Source organism: Nothobranchius furzeri, chromosome 9, assembly GCF_043380555.1.
Source record: "Nothobranchius furzeri strain GRZ-AD chromosome 9, NfurGRZ-RIMD1, whole genome shotgun sequence".
NCBI classification, from domain to species: domain Eukaryota; kingdom Metazoa; phylum Chordata; class Actinopteri; order Cyprinodontiformes; family Nothobranchiidae; genus Nothobranchius; species Nothobranchius furzeri.
In genome coordinates this window covers 25,149,354-25,168,553 of record NC_091749.1, presented here as the reverse complement: position 1 = coordinate 25,168,553, position 19,200 = coordinate 25,149,354, and the positions used below count along the sequence as shown (strand labels likewise).

At 45.2% G+C, this 19,200-nt stretch overlaps 1 protein-coding gene across 4 annotated transcripts in view; it reads left to right on the top strand.

The window, feature by feature from the left end:
* The window catches only part of LOC107381977 (A-kinase anchor protein 13), a 201,188-nt gene that overhangs the window by 133,314 nt on the left and 48,674 nt on the right, over nt 1-19,200 (top strand). For 3 of the 4 annotated variants that reach the window (XM_070554721.1, XM_070554722.1, XM_015953921.3), the window contains exons 10-13: nt 1,124-1,178; nt 7,953-8,098; nt 12,694-13,040; nt 15,848-15,895. In XM_070554721.1, the coding sequence (XP_070410822.1) occupies nt 1,124-1,178; nt 7,953-8,098; nt 12,694-13,040; nt 15,848-15,895 (596 nt within the window). The remainder of the gene's footprint in view (nt 1-1,123; nt 1,179-7,952; nt 8,099-12,693; nt 13,041-15,847; nt 15,896-19,200) is intronic. The other variant, XM_070554723.1, reaches the window with a different exon arrangement.

Sequence of the window (19,200 nt, the reverse complement as noted above, 5' to 3'; positions counted from 1 at the left end):
CCATTTCTGGAATTTCTGATTTTAACAGAAGGGAAGCAACATTTTTATCCACATCTGTCTCAGTTAATCACTGTATTTGAAGTTTATATATTATAAACTGGGGCCTGTTGATTGAATGCAAGCAGCAGAAGTCTGTTGTCCATGGTGGACTTTTGCTTTGCTCCTTTCTGCCTGCAGGCCCTCAGATGATGAAGCTGCACCTGAGTGTTCCTGTGTGTGGCTCTTCCACTGCCGAGTTTAAAGCTTAAGCTTGTTATCTGTGCCAGAATTAACCAGAGCTTAGCTTGGGTGAAGAATTAAGCAGTGAGGGAAACAAGATTCAAGATCATTTTGTTGTCATTGCACAGGCGTACAACAAAATTGACTCTGCGGTCACTAAAGACAGCCAAAAAAAAGCTGAGGTGATTAAAAGCATCGCTGAAGGAGCAGCTGTGGGATTTTAACAAGTTGTGCTTTTGTTGTGTGTTTTTCTGCTCTGTGGTGATGCGGCTTGTATGAGGGACCGCTTTAAGGTCACGCCTTCGTCATCAATGGTGTTTATTAAAACATCATCAGATTATCAGAGACTCTGTTAGCTTCACATTCAGACCGAACTATCAGATTAACACCGCTTCGCTTAGGATGGTAGAGCTTTTGTCTGCAACACACACACACACACACACACACACACACACACACACACACACACACGCACGCACGCACGCACGCACGCACGCACACACACACACACACACACACAGCTGCTGTGAAGACATTAAAACCACAGAGGAAGCAAAGACACTTTACTGTGTGTTCACAACCAACCATGGATCTCTATAAAGCTGTGTGTGTGTGTGTGTGTGTGTGTGTGTGTGTGTGTCTTGTCACCATGACTGTTGAGTTCTGAAGGCCGAGAGGGGGAGAAGTTAGGTGAACTTAGATGTTTCCCAGTACTTTCCTCTCTGAGAGTTGGACCTAAATCCTGGAGCCAGTCCAGCGGCGGAGAGGGAGTCCCTTTGTTTCCTCCCATCCTGTACAATAAGCAGCACTTCCTAACAGACAGGCCACTCTGCATCATTATTTCTTTGTGGGTGACGATCACATGTCTCTGAGGCTGACTCGGTGTCTTCCTGTTTCTCTGTAGATCCACCGAGACGGAGAAGCGTCGTTCCATCGGCCCTGCAGCTCTCACCACTCAGGTAAGCTGTTTCTGCTCTGGTCTCTGCTGGAGAAGTGGACATTGTTCTAGTCTCGTGTCCTGCTCGTGAGTGTTTGTGTTGTTTTTGTTAGTGTGAGCCCTCTGTCAGCAGTGACTTGTTGCTGTGGGTCGTTTACGTTGTCATCTAAAGCAGCAGCTAACTGACATTTGACCTTCATACCTCTCTAAGAGTTTGTTATTATTGACAACAATGAAACATGTCGTTACCATATGCTAGCATTTTTGGACTTGACATCTCAGGAACATACCTGTGTGTTTGGTCAGCTTCATAAAAAGAAACTTCCTGATTTTCAGAAACGAACTCACCGTATGATTGATTTTCTCCGTTCATGTTGTCGTTAGTTTGTTCTTGGTGAGAGGAAACATGTTGAGCTCAGTGTGGTGTTTGGCTGTGGCTGCAGGCCAGAAGGATCGGGAGGATGCAGGTTGTTAACAGCAATAATTATGAGTTCCAGTGATGTCTGCTGGTTTGAGATGCAGAAGTTGATGCTAAGAGCAGCTTGCTCAAGGGGAAACGGGTCCACAGTGACGCGGCGTTTCATTACTTCACCCAGTTCATACTTCTCAGTCCTGAAAAGGTTTCATTAACTTTTACTCTGGCTAACAAAAGCTGATGTAGCTGTTGTGTGGCGTAGCGCTTTGGCCCAGTGGTCAAGTGTGTGTTTTTATTCAAATTAAAACATTATTTATTGACCCCCCCCCCCCCCCCCCCCCCCCCCCTTCCTTTTGGCTCTTCCTTTCTCTTTCACCTCTGTCTCCGTGTCTGGTCGGAATTACAAAGCATTCAGAAACAAAAACAATAAAATTTTAAGTATCAGGCGTGACATTTAAAGCAGACACTTTGATGCTCCACCTGAGAGTAAATCTGTAAGGCTTGTCACCAGCATTCAGACATCAATTCTGTTTGCTTCACAGCCAGACAGGACACGGGGGGGGGGGGGGGGGGGGGGGGGGGGGGGTGGACCAATATTTGTTTTTCAGTTGCCAATACCGGTTTTGGTCATTTGGGTGCACAGTCAGTCGTTTGTTGATTTCTAGGCATTTTCCACCTTATTGTCATGCTAAAATGACACTAATAACATCAGTTGATGCACAAAATGTCTGAAGCTGAATCCGTTTTTGAACTCTGAATTTAACTAACTGTTAAATCTTAAGTTTGTGCACTGCTCAGTGTTAAGGTCAGACACCCAAATAGAGGTAATGTAAAGTATTTCTTATGCAGACGTTTTTAATGAACGTAAAAATACATTTAAATGAAATTCTGCTACAGTACAGGGCTGTCTGAGAATGTGCCTGACGTTAAATCAGCTTTACTAAGGACAGCTATCGTCCGATGCCGATATATAAAAACACGTACATATCAGCTCGGTATATCGGTCTACCTCTAGTGTGTGTATCAGTAAAACCCGTCCAGTGGTTCATGAGATGTTTCTGTTTAAAACCTTCAATGACCACTGATGTGTAAAGCCTTTGGTGTTGTTTGTCGTTGTTTACTGTTGACCTTGTTTTAGCCGTAAGCTCTGTGCTGACCGAGTTTACCTGTAAAACTCACATCCTGTCTGGTTTTGGGTGTAATGTTAGCTTCAGATTAAAGCCCCTGTAGTCTGAACCAAGATCCAGAAGCTCCACTATTCAGTTCAACAGAAAATACCAATCCTCTTTATACCTGTGGGTTTTAGGCACCAGGCCATAAAAAAACATCCCATCAACAGGTTATTACCTCTGAGCACACCCTCCTAACGATCAGATGTGTGAACATGTTCATGGGAGGAAAGGCCGTATTAGCGAGCTGCATTAAGGCTCCAGAAGGATCAGCTGCACAAGCTGCAGGCTTCAGTTAGCATGTTGAAAGTTACGCGACATGACAACACAGTTAACAAAGTGCTGTTGCGTTTCGGCTCAGGCTTTGTTAAATATAGACAAATGTCCCGTGTTACTGTGCAGCTCCAGGTTATACACGTCTGCTGATGCTGCTGCAGGTGAGCTGATGCAACATTAACACCATCTGTGTCTGGAGCTCAGAGAACAGCTAATTGTTGTTGTGTGATCATACTTGTGTCAGCACACCAGTCCTAAAATAATCAACATCAGCCCTCATCTTTACATAAAAGGTGTCAGACAAACTCATCAGTGTGTCGAGCCAAGGAAGGGGGGAGATCAAGAGGAAAGGGGAGGAAAGAGCTGAGGGGAGTGTTGAGCAGACGTATCATGGAGAGAAGGGTAAGGGTGGATTTCCCCTGCAGCATCGAGATGACATCACTTCCTGTCTGGGGTAAATGGCTCCCTCTGCTTCTCTTGAGCAGCAGCAGAAGCTGCAGCAGGAAACTAGAAGTGGTGGGCCAGCCCCAGATCGTCTCCTCTTTACCACAACATGAAAAGTGACCTACTGAGTACCGCTGCTCTACGTTGTCCCTAGGAGTGAGTGTGATTGTCTCTAAGTGTCCCAGTGATGGACTGGAGACAGCTCAGACCATCTCCCCATTCCCATCCTGGATGAGGATTCTACCTTTTACTGGTCAGGGTCCTGTTGACCTTGTTTGTCATCTTAAATAAAATTAGAGTTCAGGACAAATGTACAAGTTTGGTGACAAAGTCTGGTCCTGGTCTGCTTCGTGCATCTCATCTGTTGTTCAGCGGGGTTGTGTGTTTGTGGTGTAGTGTGAATCTGGACCAGCCTCCCTTGGTGCTCCAATACTGGTTGTACTTGTTGGAGCTGAGTGTGGCTGCTTATCGGTGTGCTTGTGGTTTCCATGCTGCTGGTTCAGAGTGCTGATGGGGACGTTGTGTCACATGTTCTTCGTGCTGCTTCTGGGTGCTGTTCAGCGCAGCGTAGCTCAAAAACTTTATTTATGTAGGCAACAATGCCAGCTGTGTCCAAGACTCAAGGAAACATGCAACACCGTGTAAACAAACGTTTCCAGGGTAGGTTTATAAGAAACATTTGCAGCATGTTGACCAAACCACATTCAGTCAATAAATAGTCAAACTGACAGCAAATGTTTGTTTTACCTTTAATCCAGCTGCAGAGGTGAGTCTGGGAACTGATTCAGTCACACAAACAAACAAACAAACAACCACCAGTCAGTGCTGAAGGAAACTCAACACACAGGAACCTGCACATTGGGTGTGACGAGCTGTGCAGGAGAACGTTGGCGGACATCAGGAAAACACATCATTTCATCTGAACTTGTGTAACACATCAGCTTATGTTCAACCAATCACTGCTTTTGTTTATTTAACCAGGACGGCCGGACCACGTTATTGGTTTGAATCTTCTGCTTTTATCTAACTACGTTTTCATTTCAACTCTTCCAGTGCAGCGTAAACGAGAGGAAAAGCCTGAAGACTTACATGATGTTTACATTATTTACAGGACTCGAGTTCTTGTCTGATTCTGAAACAAAAAGAGCAAAAACGTGAAATCTGTCAGGGGAAAGTACCTTTTCACATCTCTGTACACACAAGTCATCAGAGTACTTCACCCTGATGTGATGTCACTAATAATTATAACAATGTAATGCATAAATAAATATTTAATCTAATGTAGGGCTCACAGCTGATTGTCATTCAGCAGTCATCTCTATCACCCAGTATGTGTGTGTGTGTGTGTGTGTGTGTGTGTGTGTGTGTGTGTGTGTGTGTGTGTGTGTGTGTGTGTGTGTGTGTGTGTGTGTGTGTGTGTGTGTGCGCACAACAGAGGGAGGAAGACAACTGTCAAAGCTCTCAGTCCCCTGCTAGTTTTGGTGGACAGGTGTGAGTGGGCGGAGTCTGTGACAAACACACAGCATCTCTGCGTGGAGTTGCGTGTTCTCCCCATGCATGCGTGGGTTTCCTCCGGTATTCCGTTTTCCCCCACAGATCACAACACGCCCTTCAGGTTAACAGTTGTATGTCGCTTTGGATAAAAGCCTCTTTTCCTGTCTGATGCAGGACGTTGGTGGAGTTCTTGTCTTTATGAGGAGCCGGGCTGGCTGCTGAAGAACTTCTCATTTCTTCACCAACAGCAGTGGTCACTTCTGCTGCTGTTGGATAAACGATTAGAATCGTGTCAGAAAAACATTTCTGGCAGCAGCTTTTGTTTTATGTCTTTATTCTTTTCCTCCTAATTAAGAGGGTTTTCTTACCGTAATAAACACATTGTCTTGTATTAGCTCATCTGTTGTTGTTTTTGACCAGACGCTCTTCTCGTCGCTGAGTTTATTTGCTTGAACTGGTTTTCTAAGCTCACTCAAACCAACAAGCCGTACTTCCATCCTAAAACAGCTCAAATCTCCCAAGTTTCCTGGTGTCTGATGCAAATGGAATTCAGTTCTGTTTTTGTTTGGTTTACAAGTGTAATTATACCCCGCAGCAGGATGCAGCACAGATGCATCATGGGAACAAATCCAGATAACTTGTGCAAAGTTCATTTTAACATTTGTGTGAGTCCAGATGAAGGGGTTTAGGACGGCAGTGACAGACATTCGACGTCACGCCAAACACTTGAACTCACCATCCGAAGCAGGTTTCTGCTGTCTGATAACAGCTTTTATCTTGTATCCATGTCAGCCGATGCTAAAGTGTCTCTCTAAACCTTTACACAGCCCTCAGTTTTACACACACTAGCCCTGTTCTGCTGGGCCTGGCCCCGGGGTGCAGCGATGGGACACACGTAGCTGCGTCTGAAATAGTTAAGCCTGAATGTTTAAAGTGAAACTGATGGTGATGTAAAGATTTATGAAAGATTGTTTATGTGATCTGCTTTTTGTACACAGGAGAGGTCTAGGCAAAGCTCAGACTAGCTGTTGGCTCAGCTATTTCTCCAAACTAAGGCCATTCCAGAGTTCTTCTGGGACAGGGAGGACAGCATTTATTCAGATGTTCCTAAAGAGTGGCTGAAACATCCTTATTGTCGTGTTATGGATGCATGGTGCCTCGTTTTCTTCTCTGTATGCCATCACTGACCCTTGGGTGTTCGCCTCCTCATTTACCACAGCTAGCTCTCTTTAAGCACCAGCTCACATGTATTTACTGAAGCTGCTACTTCCTGTTCTCATCACTGCGTTGAATGCAGAATGTTCCTCTGGGATGAAGAGAAACTTCCTCTTTTCAGGCTGAAATAGACATCGAGGATAAGGCAAACCTACGGACTGGGTGGAGGGTCTCATCCAGCTGTTTCTGGCAGCTGGCTAAAGAAAGCCCACAGCCTTCCTCCTCTAGCCCAACCTGGGATATTATGGTACATGTCCTTACATGTACAGAAACCTGTAACTCCCGCCCAGAGCCGAGCGGCTATGGAGCTCAGAGCTGCGTTCAGTCTTTAGATGCCCTTGTTTGTTATTCTGTAGGGGGTGAGATAATGGGGGCGGAGCTGGGACGTGCCTTGCTGTGGGCCGCTGGTGGAAAGCTGCTCGGGTTTAACAGCAATGAACTTTATGGTGAGAGCAGCAGCACTGAGTCAGATTCAGGTGGGAAAGTGGAAACTTGTGTGGTCACCGTGCCCCGAACACCCAACAGGACTTTGTACTCTCAGCCTAAAACGTTCTGCATCACCGGAGCTGTTTTATATCGGTGCTCTAAAACTGTCGTCTGATGGTGTTCTCATCCGCCGTCTTACTCTCACTCCGAGTTCACTTTAAACCTGAGAGCAGACATGCACGCACATGCACACACTCGGGATATAACGATGCTCCGAGAATTGGTTAAAAACAGTACAAACTAGTGTAAATATCCATTGTTGTAAAAAAAAAAAAAGGAAAATAGATTCACAACAACCACAAATATTACGGAATATGGCTTGCTTACTCGGGCCAGACATTGCGCCATAGTGCTGCTAATCAGAACAGAGGCAAATAGGGATGCAACAAATCATCATTATTATTATTATTAATGTTCTGTGATCCGTACGGATCGGTTCGGCATGCACGCGGTCCGCGTATCGTCACAAGGAGGGTTTAGGCGCTACCTGTTTAATCCAAAGCAGAAACGCACAGCGGTGCTCATCAGGAGGAGGGGAGGAGCTTGAAAAACCACCTGCATCATTTAAGTCGCATGTGTGGAAGCTTTTTGGCTCCCCTGTAAAATACCATAATGATCCAACATGTAACTCCAGTCTGAAGAGGCAAGCATGGCTACAGCAACTTTGAGATAGTGGGCGCTCCAATCAGTTAGTAGTCAACAGTGTGGCAGCTTTTTGGCTTCTCCATGTTTACAAATGAAAAGGCTGAACGGAATCCCGACGAGACAAAATTCGGAATGGTGAACTTAAAATCGGAAATCGAATCTAATCGTGGCTTGAGTGAATAGTTACATCCCTAGCACACACACACACACACACACACACACACACACACGCACGCACGCACGCACGCACGCACGCACGCACACACACACACACACACACACACACACACACACACACACACACACACACACACACACACACACACACACACACACACACACACAGCTTCATTCAGGACAGTTGGCCATTGATCTGCCGGGCTTTTCACACCTTCTCACATTCCCAGAAGCATTTTTACTGACTAACCGACATGCGTGTGTGTAGAGGAAAGAAGGAAACAGATTATCTGACAGCTCTGTGAGTTTTTGTTAGAAAACCTGTACACCCTCTGTAGGATAATTACAGGCCGTGTCTCCTGAAGAGTCTTTCATTGTTATCTGAAACTCTTCTCATTGCTTATTGTTCCCTCTGACTGTTTTTACCCTGCAGGTTGATGGTGTTAACACTTGCTGTTGCTGTTGTCTCTTCCAGAGTCCTCCATGTCTTCAGCATTTCCCAGTTTGCCCAGCAGAACCAGCAGTTCCACCAGCTGCCCATCCTTCGCCCACAGAGATTCTGGCAGCGACATCGAGAGCCTTCTGAATTCAGAGCTGGGCTACAGCGGCATCTTCCCAAAGGTGACTGTTAGTGGATTATCCCACTGAACCAAAGCAGCTGGTATTTTCCTGCAGCCTTGACTTGAGCTGCAGGTTCAGTCATGTTGAACAGCAGGAATTTATTGTGTTTGCCTCTGCAGTTACCCATATAGGGACTAAATCACATGTATAATATAGAGATTTTTCTCCACCTGAGCTGGGTTTTATTTATCAGCGCCCGAGGCTCAGATGCCAAACATAAACCGAGCATCTTTTTAAGCCTGCAGCTCCTCGCTGCTGCTGGGAAAGTGAAAGTTGTGGCCCCTGCTGTCTCTCTGCTGCAGTTAAAAGTCTGTGTGAAGCCAGGCACCCTTTGGCTATTGTTGAAATACATCCGTCTCTCAGTGTTGCTCCATTGCTCTGCGCTGAAGGCTTGCATGTTGTAAAATTAACCTGGTGTGTCCTGTTTGCTGTAAGCAACAATGAACAGAGAAGTCAGCAGAGCAAATATCAGCTAACTGAGGGTTACGTGCTGAATGCTAGGAGAGACTGGTGGGAGAAATGTGGCTTCGATATTAAACAGAAACACAGGAGCTCAATTCTAAATGAGGGGATTAATGCCTTTGCTGCTCTCTGAGCAGAAACATCTTTTTCTTCTCTGGATGCAGTTTTGTGAATGTAGAGGAAGGGTGGAGAAAGCATGTGCACCTGAATGCCGTGGCGTCATTCCTGTGAGCCGAACATGCCTCGTGTGTCCTTGGAGAAGGGAAATTTAACTCCAAACGCATATTAATTGTTACAAACACGATCTGAGGCTGTGTGAGTCCTTCTCCTCGCTCTAAAGCAGCATTCAGCAGTCACGTGCACTCTCTGATGTGAGCCACACACACACACACACACACACACACACACACACACACACACACGCACACACACACACACACACACATACACACACCACACACACACACACACACACACACACACACACACACACACACACACACACACACACACACACACACACACACACACACGTTCCCTCGCTCCCAGAGGAAGTTGTGTCTGCAGCATAAAGCAGATCTTTCTTTCCCAGCTCTCCAACAGAAGCAGCTCTATGTTGGTCATGAAGACTGCAGCTGGTAGCACAATGAGGCCCGTTTAGGCCAACACCTACAAATGTGCTCTGAACGAATCTGTGTGTTCTGCTGCACGGCTTTATTCCCATCTGTCTCAAGTTAGGGGGCAGGTTTACAGACGTAGCTTGTTCTCATTGTGTTTTCATTGCTTATGTTAAAGAGACACTAATTTAGCCACTGTATATTCAGCTTTATGCTAATCCTTAGTAAGGATTTATGTTAGTTTACAATTAAAGCAGCACAAACTAACAATTATCATATCTAGCTGACACGACAGTCGTTTGTTTCTGAGGGTGTTAGACGTGTGTTTGTCAGTCAGAAACATCTGTGTGAGCGTTGTTTCCTCCGTCATCTGTTGGTGTTTGTTTTAATGTCAGTGTTGCTATAAAGTGGCTGTGGCTCGTTATCCTTAAGCCTCACCATTTGGTCCTCATTAAGCTCCATTCCTGTGGGTTAAATAGCTCCTCCAGCCTCGTGCTCCAGTGTGGAAGGCTGATGGAGGCACAATGTGATGGCCCAGGCGATCAGCACAGACCTGAAGGACATGTTCTGTTGTTTTGCTGACTTTGTGTTGGGTAGGGCAGATGATGCTGTTTTGACATACATTTAATCATTTCCTGTTAAGTAGCTGGATGACCAAAATGGATTTTCCTGTGTTCTTTAGGGTGAAAGGTTCCCTTCCTGTGCTGCTAGCTTAAGTGTTGCACACATTTTTTTGAAACAAAGTCTAAAAATGATGGTTTCCCCTGGCGTTATGAGCAATAAATGTATAATCGCTGAATTTAGGCCGCCTCATCTGCATGATGAAATCTTGTATGGACCTCACGCCATATTTTTACTAAAACATCACAATGAATTCTTTTACCGTTGTTAACCCTTCTCTCGTGCGCGTGTGTGTGTGCGCGCGCGCGCGTGTGCGGCGTTGTATTTTTTAAGTTGTGTCCATCGGTTCTTCAAAATCCATGCATAACAATGGTTTTACCACAGGAATAAAATCACCATTACTTTTCAACATATAACGGATGAATGGCCTTGTCCCTGTAACTTGCTCCTTGAAATGTTTATGAAAAATCTGATGCGAGGTTAAGCCGTTATCATTACGTAATTCAAATGTTGATTTCAGCAGACTAGCTTGTCGTTTTTTCGGATTAAAACTCATTTATCTTCTTTCCTTGATATGGGCTAGATGCAGCTGGATAAGTGGGAGATGAAAAGCCAGCCCGCCAGCCAGCCAGGAAGAGACAGAAAGAATGGGGTGGGGTATGAGTCAGTCTTTCAGGGTGGCTCACCTGTTTATGGAAGCAAAGATGGTCAGCAGGAAGAGACAATCAGTGTGTTTACATGCAGCCAGTAACCATTTTAAAACCTGAATATTCACAATAATCCGGTTCCGCACGGCCATGTAAACACCGCCAAAAGCCCGGATATGCTCATAACCGGGTTTTTAAAAACCTGGTTACTACACCTGGGGTAACCCTTTTCTAACCCGAATGTTTGGTCGTGTAAACGCATATCGGGATATCCCCATCAAAGCGTGTGTTTGGAGGGTCTCACGTATGAAAGGGAGGGGCTGTGGGAACTGTGGGGTGAGTGATCCTAACACAAAAGAGTTATCAATCCTAACTTGACATAAAGTGCTGCAGATTGAATACATCAAAGCAGATCATCAACAAACATCGTGACATAAGGGGACTACAATCAATAACTTCATGGGTCATTACACAACAGTCATCAATTCATTTCTTGACATATGGGGTCATTAAAGGTCATATCAGAAAAGGTCATAAAACAATACACCTGTCAAGTTTGACGTAAGGTGGTTTGGGGGAAAGGTCATAAAGGCCAAAGAACAATAGACCTGTCAAAAATTATGACGAAGGGTGGTTTCTTCATCTCTCTTTCATCAGAAACTATTGATTGCAATGAATAATTGATGGTAGATAATGGAATGTAGGTAGTGAGGTTCAGAGATTTTTACAGCTCATTCCAGTTGTTGGAAGCAGCAAACAGGAATGAGGAGCTGCATTCAAGGAAGAACTGTATGTATATTAAATGGTGTCATCCGCATATAGATGTATATGAGAACTGTCAACAGCATGAACAATGTTATTAATATAGATTTTGAATGAGGTTGGGCCCAGTAATGACCTTTGAGGAACGCCCATAGGTAGAGGTAGAGGAGCAGATTGGTAACCCTCTGTTCTTACTTTTTGCGCACGGCCTAAGCGATAACTTCCAAACCATGCCATGGATGCCTGAGAAAGTCCAGTATGTTTGAGCCTGCTGAGTAAGATGTTATGGTCCACAGAGTCAAAGGCTTCAGCCAAGTCAGCAAACACAGTCACACAATATTCCTTATTGTCAATATGGTGTCATTTAGCACTCCAAGTGTTGCAGAGACACATGCATGCATGCATGCACGCACACACACACACACACACACACACACACACACACACACACACACACACACACACACACACACATCACCATTTGGTAATGTGTAAATTATTATCTGTGGATATTGGAGCAGGATTACATTCTAGAGTAGACATGGTTGTCCTGTTGCTGGGCCGTCTGGCTCATTTACAGACTCAGTCTCTGCATCCAGTGAGCCACACTCATCTGTAGACTTTAAAGTCATCCTAATCAAAAGTTCTTCATGCTTTGTAGCGCTCTTTAAAAGTTTTCCTCTGCACTTCAGCTGTGTTTTCTCTCATTTCCAGCCCAGTCCTTGTACCTAACCCTGACTTCATATTGTGAAGTTTGTGCTTTAAAAAAGGGAGCGTAGGACAAAAGATGTTTCAGTCGTTAACAACAACCCTCAGCAGCAGATAAACAGCATCTGAAAATTATTTCAGCAACCCAGAAAACATCAACCATAGAAAGTATCTAAGACGTAGCATCCAGTAAGCTCTTTAGAATCCACTTTTGGTGTTTACGTCATCAGTGTTTTCAGACTGTCTAGCAAAACATATCCGATGTGAACACAACGCTGGTTCATCCCTTCAGGCTGCTGTGTCTGAGTAAGTTGAAAGGTCAGAAAGGTGTTAGTGGTTTTAGAAACGCTGCAGACAGATTGATTCAGATCTCGTCAGGAAGTGACTCATCACTAGACCCTCAGGATGTCAGCCCTCCCTTACACACAGATCAGCTCAGCTCTGTGGCTACCTCACCTACTCCACACAATGATGGAAATGAATCTCAGACTCTTTATGTTGAAATAAAACAGTCCAAACAAAAACTACACATTCAGTTTCACATTTTTAACCCTCTGGAGGCAGGCGTTGCAGATTTGCAACGTTAAAATTTACTTACAGTACCTGGTTACATGAGAGGGTTAAACATTTTTGAGAATATGGCAGTTAAATAAATGTTTGGTTCTGAGTTATTTTTAATAGATGAAACAATTTTTGTCAAATGTGACAAACCCGGTCTTTCTTTGACACGTTCTCTGAGATGTGTAACGTTTAAAAATCTCTTGTGTTGTGTCCTCAGAGCGATGAACGAGTGACCGGAGGAGACAGCGCCAGCGAGGTTTCTGTCTCTTGCTCCTCCACAGATGACACGGCTAGCGTCGGCCCGTCCAGCTCCAGCCCAGAGGACAGCCAGGGCCTGGGTTGTAGCTGGAGCCCAGAGGAAGGCACTCAGCCCAGGGACACTGCCAGCGTAGACGTTGGTGGAGGAGCAGGAGAGGCTGAAGAGGAGGCAAAAGATAGAGTGACAGAGGTGCCACGGCGGTCCTGTCTTTTCCGGAACAGCATCCGCTCACTGTCACCTCCTCGTCGCCACAGCTGGGGTCCAGGGAAGAACAACGGAGGAGAAGCAGAGCTGAACCAGAGAAGGTGAGTGCTGAGCCTTGATAGAGTGGATCTTATCACGGACACAGTCCGGTGCTGATTGGTATGTGTGAGTGGACCTGATGTGTGTGGATCAGATGTCAGCGTCGTTAGAGCTCGCTGGGGTCGTTCTTCCTGCTCCGTGTGGGGAGTCGGACCCCCACACGGAGCAGCTGTGCTGCCACTTGTCAGGTGGCTGCTGGGAGTAACACACATGCACGCGCACACACACACACACACACACACACACACACACACACACACACACACACACACACACACACACACACACACACACACACACACACACACACACACAGGGTGTAGATTAGTGAATTATAAACAAGATCCCAACCTTCATTTCTACAGATGTTTTTTCTTCCTGTGTGTTTCAGCCCACTTTCAGAAAACACATTAATTATTTCATAAAACAACAAAGAGGAAACTTTATCCTCAGTCCTGAAGAACCTGGTTAGGGTGAATTAGAGCCACAGACCTGCGTGAGCTCCTCTTTCACCCTGCCTTATCTTCCATTTGATCACTGCTTAAAACAGTTCCTGTTGGGGAACCCAAATTAAATGAGACACATTTGTGTGGCTGGAGGTTTAATATGGACACAGTGTTCTGCTGAGCGTCTCTGTCCTCAGAACAAGCTGTCTGTCCAGCCGTCTTCACCCAGCAGAGTGACGCTGACAGAAAGAGATCAGGACAGGCTGAAAGCTGCACTGTTACCAGCTAGGGCCGAGCCATATCATACCTTTCACGGTAATACCGGTACAATGTTGGGCAATGAGTAGAAAATGAAATATTGCGATAGGATAGAATGGGTGAAAAGCGCTTGCGCAGTGCCTTTGTTTTCATACGCTCATACGCGCATGGCGGCGACGGAGGAGAAGGGCGAAAGCGGCTCGTTGAATGAAACAGAATAGTTTTTTTTTAAAGGTGCTACTTCAGCGGTGTGGAGCTGGTTCGGTTTCCGCCCGTCAGATACCCAACAAAGCACAAGTTTTTGTAGAACATGCAAGCGGGCCGTCGTGGCGAAGGGAGGAAACACCACAAACTTATTTAATCATTTGAAGCAGAAGCACTTTTTGGAGTACAACAAAGCTCTTAAAGCACGCGAAGATGCGTCCCCTTCAACAAGTGCGGTGGTACGACCAAAGAAGCTGGCTCAACAAACAATCGGCACAGCTATAAACAGCTGCACCCCGTATGACAAAAGTAGCAAACGCTGGGGAGAACTAACTAATGCAGTAACACACTGCTTAGCCAGGGATATGATGCCCATTCAGAGTGTGGAAAAGGAAGGTTTCACAAAGATGCTTAAAACGTTTGATTCACACTACAAACTGCCCACCAAGAAATACTTCTCTAAAGTCGCTTTGCCTGCTTTATATGAAGAGGTTCGTACTGAGGTGGCAAATGCATTATCGTCTGTGGAGTTTTTGCGTCCACCACGGACATGTGGTCAAGCCGAACATCAGACCCCTACATGAGCCTCACCATACACTACGTGGACAACGACTGGAAGCTAAAAAAACAAGTGCCTTGAAACAAGTTTTTTCCCCGGGGACCATACCGGGGAAAATGTAGCCAAAGGCCTAAACGAGTTCCTCAGCTCGTGGAATCTTCAGGAGGAAAAACAGGTGTGTGTGACGACAGACAGCGGGGCCAACGTTGTGAAGGCTGTCGCACTCAACAACCGGACCACACTTTCATGCTTCGGACATCACCTGCACACTGCCATAGGTAAATTTCTTAGCATGTCAGATTAAGCATTTCTTGCATTAGTTTAAATGATAGTAATGTTTAAGGCTGGATGTGTGCATTTGTGCTGTAAGACCTTTTAAGTTGTGTGTGTGTGTGTGTGTGTGTGTGTGTGTGTGTGTGTGTGTGTGTGTGTGTGTGTGTGTGTGTTATACATAAAACTTAAATGTCACACATTCCACGCTGCATGAATATTGGTGTTGAGCAATGAACTGTATTCCTTTTAATTTGTCTTTTTTTAGAAAGAAGTGTGAAGGACCAAACGTCAGTTGGAGTGGGAAAGAAGGTTGCTGGTGCCTTTTGCCACAGCTAGAAGCACCAGCGTGATCTGCAGGCTGCCCACAAAGAACTGGGCCTACCAGAACACAAACTCATAACTGAATGTTGCACTCGTTGGGGCTCAAAGCAGAGAATGATCCAGCGACTGCTGGAACAAGGAAAGGCTATAACACCGGTTTTAGCTGCTGATAAAACCATGTTGACATGGCAAGACATTCAGGTGCTTGACTCAGTCAGCGCTGTATTGAGTCCACTTCTAGAGTTTACAGATGCCTTTTCTGCTGGAGTATGTGACCATTTCATGTGTTAAGCTTGTTCTTCAGATGTTTAACCTGTTAAAAGTAAAAGAGAGTTACTCTCAGCTGACCAAAGACATCAAAACAGCAATACTTGACTACTTGTTGTTTCTCCTGGTTTTTTTCTGACTCCACTGAGCCAATGTTTCCAGCTTCACCTCTGTCTGTCTGTCTGTCTGTCTGTCTGTGTGTGTGTGTGTGGGTGTGTGTGTGTGTGTGTGTGTGTGTGTGTGTGTGTGTGTGTGTGTGTGTGTGTATGTGTGTGTGTGTGTGTGTGTGTGTGTGTGTGTGTGTGTGTGTGTGTGTGTGTGTGTGTGTAACATTCAGCACTCATCGTGTGATTCTGATGTGTTAGAAGATCTGATGGTGCTATCATCAGCTGAAATGGTTCATTCATCATCTTCTTCCTTACATGCCATCCTTTCTCACCCATCTTCCACCACTTCCTGTCTCTGCTCTCATCACCCCCAGTTCCATTCGTAGCCCTGGTGAGAGGAAGCCGGCCTTTCACAGGAGAAGGTACTAATAAATCACATTCACTCACATCGACTTGTTTCTGCCACAGATGGTGAATATATGCAGGTTTCTGTGAAGCTGCTGCGTTTTAATATATGCTTGCTGCACCGCTCCTGCTTTCTGCTGCATCCCTGCAGGCGTCGGCTCTGAAAAATGCTGCTCTCTTCTCACCCCTGTTGGAATGTGCATAAAGCACTGTGGAAAAAAGCTGTGGCTGAGGCGCTGCTGTTTTGTATTGCAGTGGTAATAACAAGAAGCCAAATGGAAAAAGAGGAGTTTAGCTCCAGAGGCTCAGCTGTATTGCTAGAGATTGAGAACAGAAGGGTTCTTTTTTTCCTCTCAGTGTACTAAATTCTCCTGGGGATTTTCTGACGGCACTAAAAGCGTCAGAAGAGTTTTGAGTTAAGTCCTGGAGGAGAAGACGCTGTGCCACAACATTAAAACCAGAATGGAAGTGTAACTGTGGCATGCTGAGCTGCACCCAGACCCAACAGGGGATGGGAGACTCTGCAGCCATTAGTTATTGATTAAATGAACCAGAGTGGATCTGATCCAGAGCCAAACCATCGTGGTGGACTTGTGAGAACGGCCGGATTTGGAACCCTCTGTTGCTACTTCTGGTTGAGTGGACTGGTTGTTGAAGAACGGAAGAACGAGGAGTCAGGAGTACAAATCTAAAGCAGTGTTTGTTTTCAAATGTTCATCCGCCTCGTTGATCTGACTGGAAAAGGTGGTTTGTTGTTGTTTGAATGGGCTGAAATAGAAGCTCCACAGAATGATGGACAGTGCTGAGGCTGATGGGTAAAAGGTGAAGAATTAACGTTTTCATTCTCCTTATAGGGTTCTTCTGGTTTTGATTTTTGTCACTTAAATGTTTCAGACGAGCAAACAGAGAAAACCTGATGTAGAGAAGTAAGTGACCCCTGGTGACACTCCCTCACATACAACAGCTGGTGATGATCTCATCAGTGGACAGCAGCTTTGTCATAAGTCAGCCACATCAGAGGGTTCTCCAGCAGGTGCGGCGGGCGTGCATGCGTCATTTACCCAAACCATGCCATTCAGTCAAACAAGGCAAGCAGAGATAGAATTCCTCTCACTGATCGGACTTATGTTAAGCATAATTCTGCGCACACGAAGACGAATGAGAGACCTGGATGATGAAGCTCAATGGTTAAAAGGAATCACGGAAGCTGTGTGATGCGCTCCGTCACGCGTCTAGACGGTACCGTAGGAGGCGAGCTGCCATGGTTCGCCGCATGCTACAGGAGCGAGCTATCTAGGTGCGCACAGCATCCCCGGTCCCCTCCTCCTCCTCCCCCTCCTCCCTGTTCGGAACTCAACCTCACCACTCTGAAGCAGCCACCTTGTCCGTGACAAGTCCATACCTGTTACTAGGGGCTTCGTCCGGTTTAATTACGGAAAACGTTATCCGGATGTTTGTATTCAGACACAAAGGTCTTACGGACAGGGTTCGGAACATTTCCGTTTTTCATGGCCTGTCTAAAGGGGGCTTTATAAAATGAAAATTCATGGATGGCAATTTTAATGACAATTTTTAAAGCTTTGATATTAAACATGTTTTAAAAGCAAACCTGCGGCTGGATGGTAACTAAATTGAGAATACGAGTTTGGATGCGTGGATGGAATTATTTGAAGGTTTCTTTCAGAGAGTTGGAAGTGTTCTGGATGAAATGATGTTTTGCGGCTAACTGAGTTATTCACTTAGAGAAAACAGCATCAAACGCATTCCTGTGTTCTACCTCACCCAGACAGGACCCTCTTGTGGATCCGGAGATCAGGAGGATGCGTTCATCCAAGATGACACTCCGTCCGGCAGGGGAGACGCGAGTGTCCGATCATCTGGTCCAAAGATGTCCCGGGTACACAGTTGTCAAGCGTTTGGCAGGTGGACGTTCTAGTCTTAACTTAACTCAGAAATCAATGACTCTGGGTAGAATCTTCGTTAGCTGGTTACAGTTGTGTTTATTCTTAGCTATTCTGGTCGGCGTGACTGGAACAGCAGGTGGAGGTTTTAGGGACGGCCGTTCCTCTTTCCCCCGTGGTGTTGGTTCAAGAGCTGACGAAGCTGGTGATGGTTACAGTTTTACCAAGCTCTCAGGACACTCCCACTCTCTCCGGAAGAAAGCTTTGATCATGCGTCAAAAACGTGTTGCAGTTATCGTTTATCTGGACTCTGTGTTAGCTGGATAAGGTGAACTGACCTTCTTTGCTGAACACATCTTTTAATATCATCAACCATAATCATTATTATTATTATACCCAAAGCATAGATTCATTTCATGTAATTAAAATACCATTATACTGAACCAAGTCATCATTTATGAGATTATATTAAACAGTAGTAAAATCAATGAGTTTTATTAATTATTATTATTGTGACTTAAAGTGTTCTCCTCCTGGGATGGAACAGCAGCAGATATGGATATGATCTTGCAGACATCGTGGCTCCTTGGGTTAATCTGAGGATTTAAAAGTACTGTTTGACCCAGCTTGACCTAGCTCGATAGATGTGCCCTTTGCCACAAATTAGAGGACCTTCGGTGACGCTACATTTCTTATTCATTGATTTTTTGAACCATGACCTCTGACCATCAACCTCATGAGTCTTTAGATGTTCTGGATCCTTTTGTTCTTGAGCCTGATGTATTTCTTTTTGAGATAATAATAAAAATAATAATAATAACACATTTTATTTAAAAGCACATTTCTGGTCACTCAAGGACACTGTACAGAATAAAAACACAAATCATTCAGTAAGTAAACATACGTAAACATGAACAAACAAGGCACTCTAAAATTCAAAGTTGATATGTGGTTATGAAGAGGTGAGTTTTGAGTTTTTTTTTAAATTCTGTGATTGAGTTAATGTTGATGAGAGGGGGAAGGGAGTTCCAGAGTTTGGGAGCGGTGCAGCTGAAGGCTCTACTCCCCATGGTGCTGAGACGAAAGGAGGGCACAGAGAGATGAATGGAGGAGGAGGACCTGAGGGAACGTGACGAGGTGACGATGTGAACGAGATCTGTGAGGTAGTGAGGGGCGAGGTTATGGATGGCCTTGAAGGTGAGAAGGAGAATCTTCAGTAATGAACTGAGTGCAACCTGATAGGTAGGACTGAAACCACTGAATTGGGATGTTAGCCATGCCAATGGAAGATAACCTATGGAGGAGAATGGAATGAGATATTGTGTCAAAGGCCGCACTCAGATCAAGGAGGACCAGGATGGATAGTAGACCGGAATCAGCAGCAATGAGGAGATCGTTAGTTATTTTGAGGAGGGCTGTTT